General features: G+C 41.0%; 1 protein-coding gene across 1 annotated transcript in view; it reads left to right on the plus strand.

The window, feature by feature from the left end:
• Positions 1-5,782, plus strand: part of LOC106868990 (nucleoporin Nup43) — a 14,400-nt gene that overhangs the window by 6,361 nt on the left and 2,257 nt on the right. The window contains exons 4-6 of the mRNA XM_014914475.2: positions 502-664; positions 2,808-2,943; positions 5,264-5,415. Coding sequence (XP_014769961.1) covers positions 502-664; positions 2,808-2,943; positions 5,264-5,415 — 451 coding nt within the window. The remainder of the gene's footprint in view (positions 1-501; positions 665-2,807; positions 2,944-5,263; positions 5,416-5,782) is intronic.

Below are 5,782 nucleotides of genomic sequence, written 5' to 3' on the forward strand. Positions count from 1 at the left end.
AGTTTTTTGTTCTGTGTGTATCAAAAATATCGCTATCAATCTGGAGTAATAATTTGTAGTTTTGAAATCAGTAGTTCTTTGACTGCTATTTCTGAATTCTCAGTATGTTGGAGAAGCAGGTTACTGTCAATCCCTATATATTTATGATTATAAATTATTTACCGAAGAAGGTTTTTTTCATACTGAACTGCCAAGTTACAGGGACGTAAACTCACAAACAGTAGTTGTCAAGCAGTGGGAGGGGGCCAGACACGCACACACACACATACATGCATATGATGGGCTTCTTTCAGTTTCCATCTACCAAATCCACTCACAGAGGTTTGGTTGGCCAAGGTTATAATAGAAGATACTTCCCCAAAGTGCCTCGCAGTGGGACTGAACCCAGAATCATGTGGTTGAGAAGCAAACTTCTAACCACAATGGTTTTTTATGTAGACATTATCTCTGGATCATTAAACACTTTATTTTATTTTGTTTTTCCTCTCTGTCTTTCTCCAGGCTATAGAATGTGTACAAACATGGAAGAATCTTCATGGCTATAATTTAATATCCTGTCCCTGTACATGTGTTGGACATAGAGATGATGTCTTAGTGACTGGCGGCGAAGATGGCAAAATTTGTGTATTAAACTTAGAGAAGAAAAATATCACCAAATGTATTGGTAAGTCTAGCTCAGCGTGTGTGTGTGTGTGTGTCTTTGTACTTTTATTTTTTGCTTTTTTTTTTAGTATCATTATCATCATTGTATAGACATCATTGTGCTTTTTTCTTAGTCTATTTTTCATTTCTGTCTGTCTTCCATGTGTCTATTGTTGTTTTATTTACTAGCACTTTTCGAGTATTTGCGCCTCCTGGAGGCAGTGTGGTTGGTGCCAGTGTTGTGTAACCAGCACTTGTGCCAGTGACACGTAATAAGCACCTTTTGAGCATTGGGTTTCATGGAGGCAATGTGGCTGATGCTGGTATCGCGTGACTAGCACTTGTGCCGGTGGCGTGTAGAAAGCACCTTTTGAGCGTTGTGCTTCATGGAGGCAATGATAAATGACAGACCTTTGGCAATATGCCGTGCTTGACCAGAAGACCCATCAAGCCAAGTGACATCGTAGTCGTGGCAGATACTGGTGTCATGCCACTGGTATGTAAAAGCATCCATTATACTCTCAGAATGGTTGGCATTAGGAAGGGCATCCAACCATAGGAACCCTGCCAAATCAGACTCGATTCTGGTGCAGCCCCTCAGCTTTACAGCCCTGGTCAAACCGTCCAACACATGCCAGCATGGATAACAGACGTTAAATGACCAAGGATGATTAAGCTAGTATTTGGAACATAAATTAACATGAAGTTTTGATGGAATATTTTAATTTAGATCACTTTCACCCTTTAGCATTCAAAGGGGCCATATTCGCCTCAAATCTTCTCCCTGTTTTATGTTGAAACTGGAAGAACCAGCTTCTCACACCTACCCTACATTCTAAAGGTAAACTGTCACATCATTGAAACCTCAAAGCTGTGAGATTAATGCAGGATTAATTGAAAACTGTAAATAAGTAAGCATTACATTTGACAGGATAATCTGAATGCTAAAGGGTTTGTTTAATCATGAAGTTTGTTATCATTGAACAAGGGTGGTCGCAACTGGGTTGGCATGGAAACAGCAATCCGTTTTGTTACCATATTTCTGTTGAAATACGAGGTAGCATCAAAAAGTTCCTGGACTAGTTATGTTTAATAAAAAATAAACTTATTTAACATTATCTCCTTCGAAATAGTCACCTTGTGCAGCAATACACTGGTCCCAGCGTTCCTGCCACTTTTAGAATCCGGCCTGGAAGTCTTTTTCTGTAAGGGAGTTGAAGACTTTCTGTAATTTTTCTCTGGATCTCGACAGTGGTATTAAAATGGCAACCTTTGTGCTGTACTTGGGGAAGTAGATGGAAGTCCATAGGTGCTAAATCTGGTGAATAAGGCAGATGTGGAACCGATACCATGTTTTTGGCGAGAAACTCATGAGTAAGGAGAGCACGGTGACGGTGCATTGTGGTCTTGAAGAATCCAATTCTTCAGGTTCCTCAGATCCAGTTGCTTTCGTCAAACACTTCAAAACATTGCAGTAGAAATCTTGATTGGCAGTCTGGCCCAGAGGGATGAATTCTCGATGCACAATACCACATTTCTGGGGGCGGCACTCGTAGCATGCTTTCTAGATTGCTCAGCATCGTCCAAGGATGTTCTTCTACTTTTGAAGTGCCTATGCCACTTGAAACATTGCATACGACCCATTGCCTCGTTGCCATAAGCTTGCCAATGCATGCTCAGTGTTTCTGTAACAGACTTGCCAAGTTTGATGCATAATTTCCTGTCCATGACAACTGCAGACTATAGCATACATGAGATCACAAAAACACAAATTTCCCAACTTGTGAAGTAAACACAGTCAGTGATGTCACTTGGCACACTGCCTCATGAAGGCCGCTGCTAGCTCTCACTGCACGTGCAACTGTATGCTGCCATCTGTTGGGGTGCTATAGAACTAGTCAGGGAACTTTTTGATACCACCTCCTACACTGCCGTTGTTTCCATTAATTTTCAAAGAAATGACAAATTTAGTAAACGAATATTGTCTTTATTTAGCTGAGTTTTGGAACGTAGAAGGTTTAAATTTGGATCACTTCAAGCAAGAATTGTTTTATCATAGAACCAAGGGCTTTGTCAGATGGGGTTGTTGCAAAATGTTAAGATGCTAGGATAAATGTCATGCGACTGAGGATATATTTTTTCCATTGATTCCTCTTTTGTTTCAGACAAAGCAGATAGCTGCACCATTAACAGTATCACATTCCTGCGACAGAACGAAATCCTTATCACAAATTCCACAGGACAGTTGAAGATTTTCGACTTGCGAGCCAATCCCTCGGAAACTCCACAGACATTGTTTCTGTAAAATTTCATTTTTTTAAATTTCATTTTTATTGAATTTGTTTGTGTATTTTTGTTGCTATTTGGAGCCCAGTTGTCTTTGACCCAAGACAACCATGGAATTAGACAATTGGGTGGATGTAGCTGTTTGGGTGCTGATAGGACATTCAGCCCTTTTTTTGGTGCTGGAGGTACATACATGAAAGCACAAAATTGTACACCTACAGATAGAATGAGAGTGATACTACCAATGTTGATTTTGCCTTTCATCCTTTCAGGGTGGATAAAGTACCAGTTGACTATTGGAGTTAATGTAATTAACTAACCTGTTCCCCCAAATTTTCAGGCCTTGTGCCTATAGTACAAAAAATTATGTGTATGGATGAAGACAGTTGTGTAAATAAGTGCTGATCTCTAATTGTGGAAGGAACCTGTGGAAGAGGTAGACCCAGGAAGACATGGGATGAGGTGGTGAAGCATGATCTTTGAATGTTAGACCTCATGAAGACGATGACAAGTGACTGACACCTTTGGCAGTATGTTGTGCTTAAGACTCGTCAAGCCAAGTGGAATTGTAATTGTGGCCATTGTTGGTGTCATGTAAATGTCACTCGTGCCAGTGGCACATAAATAGCACCCATTACACTCTTGGAGTGGTTGGTGTTGGGAAGGGTGTCCAGCCATGGAAACCTTGCCAAATCAGACTGGAACCTGGTGCAGCTCTCCAGCTTATCAATTCCAGTCAAACTGTGTAATCCATACCAGCATGGAGAGCGCATGTTAAATGGTGATGATGATGGTAGAAAGAGAAAGAGAGATATTACAATATATTAACCCTTTCTGTGCCGGCAGGGTTGGAATTACACAAAAGGCCGTTGGAGTGTCGAAGGACCCCCTTTTATTTTTGCACATTTCTGCACTATCCATAATGTAATATTTGTTTGATCTTGTATATATGTGTGAGTACATGATACAGAACAAGAAATTTAGAACTTTATAGGTATATATTTGTAATTATTAGCGTTTAATGGCAGGAAATTAAAATATAGTTTGTTGGCTAGTTTATTGACTATGGCGTAGTGGTTAAGAGTGCAGGCTACTAAACTCTGTTAAGTGGTTGGCATCCAGCTGTTTGAAAACCATGCCAAAACTGACCTTGCCTTTGTGGGTGCCATGTAAAAAGCACTCTGCAGGGTAGTTGGTGTTAGGAAGGGCATCCAGCTATAAAAAAAAAACCCCTTCTAAAACTGACCCCAAGATTCTGAGTTCGATTCCAAGCAGTGACCTGAACACTAACAATAATAATAACATCGAAAAATACCTTAGGAATGAGAACCCAGGTTCAAAATTTCCCCAAGACACCTGAAGAAGGCTGGAGGGTATATCAGCCAAAACATTGTGTTAACAACAAACAAGATGAGGACAAATATCCGTCGAATGTAAATAATGTAAATCATGTTAAGTTAGTTTGGTTGTGCCACTTAGGGGGGCAGTGGGCATAACAACTACTTAAAAGGATGGGGTCACTACAAGAAAAAGAAGTTATGAACCACTGATTGACACCATTTCTCTATCTGTCTTGAAAACTTGCAGAAAGACTACAAAAATGTTGTGGGCCTTACCCTCCCTTATTTGGTTAAACTATCTATAGAAAGAAGCATGCCTCTTGCCACATGGTTGGCTGAAGTGGATTGAGTACCTACATTAATAATGATTTCAAATTGTTGCTCAGAGTCAGCAGTTTTTGAGGGGAGGGATAAGTCAATTACATTAATCCCAAGACTGGACTGGACTGGACTTGTACTTATTTCTTCATTCATAAGGCTTTGGTTGTCCTGGGGTTATAGTAGAGGACACTTGCCCAATGTGCCATACAATGGGACTGAACCCAACCATATAACTGGGAAGCACACTTCTTATTACATGTGTGTATGTGCACGTGGTTGTGTGTTCCTCCTTGACATTGCATGCTTATTGTAAACAAAGTCATTGTTCACGCAAAAATTGGTGTCAGTTGTTTGTAGTCTTCTGTGAAAACATGTCTGGCTGTGTTAGAAAGACTAAAAAAAATATTACCTTGCCTGGAAATCGGGTAATGGTGGGTGACAGGAAGAGCATCCAGCAACAGAAAATCTTCTTTGACAAATTTTGTCTGACTCCTGCAAGTGTAGAAAGTGAATGGTGAAATAATGCCGTGACTGATTGCCCAGTCAAATTGTTGGTCAGCTGAGATTGAACTATTGTATGGTCAGTGGCTTTCCTGTCGTGACCACCTCCTCTGTAAAGATTACGTAGAATCTCCTTATCTAATGTGTCTTTTTCGCTTTCTATATTTCGACAGGTCTGGAGAGCATGTGTCTTTGATGTGTGCAGCGAAACATCCGAGCCAACAGTATCTTGTTGCCACGGGTACAGTTGATGGCAGTCTTTGTCTCTGGGATCTCAGGCAGAAAACAAACCCAGTCACATTGCTTGGAGGTCACACAGGACCATGTAAGTTATGTTTGGCACTTGCTGGTATCTTTCACAAGAGGTAGTTAACCCTTTACCTGTCCAAAGCATTTTCAAAAGTTTGTCCTAAACGCCCATGCTTGTTGTTAGACATTTAGTTAGCCCTTGTTTCATCATCATCATCATCATCATTTAACGTCCGCTTTCCATGCTAGCATGGGTTGGACAATTTGACTGAGGACTGGCGAACCAGATGGCTGCACCAGGCTCCAATCTGATCTGGCAGAGTTTCTACAGTTGGATGGCCTGGGTGCTTTTACGTGCCACTGGCACGAAGGCCAGACAGGCGGTACTGGCAACAGCCACGCTCAAAATGGTGTTTTTTTATGTGCCACCTGCACAGGAGCCA

The sequence above is a fragment of the Octopus bimaculoides genome, chromosome 27, assembly GCF_001194135.2.
Source record: "Octopus bimaculoides isolate UCB-OBI-ISO-001 chromosome 27, ASM119413v2, whole genome shotgun sequence".
NCBI lineage: Eukaryota > Metazoa > Mollusca > Cephalopoda > Octopoda > Octopodidae > Octopus > Octopus bimaculoides.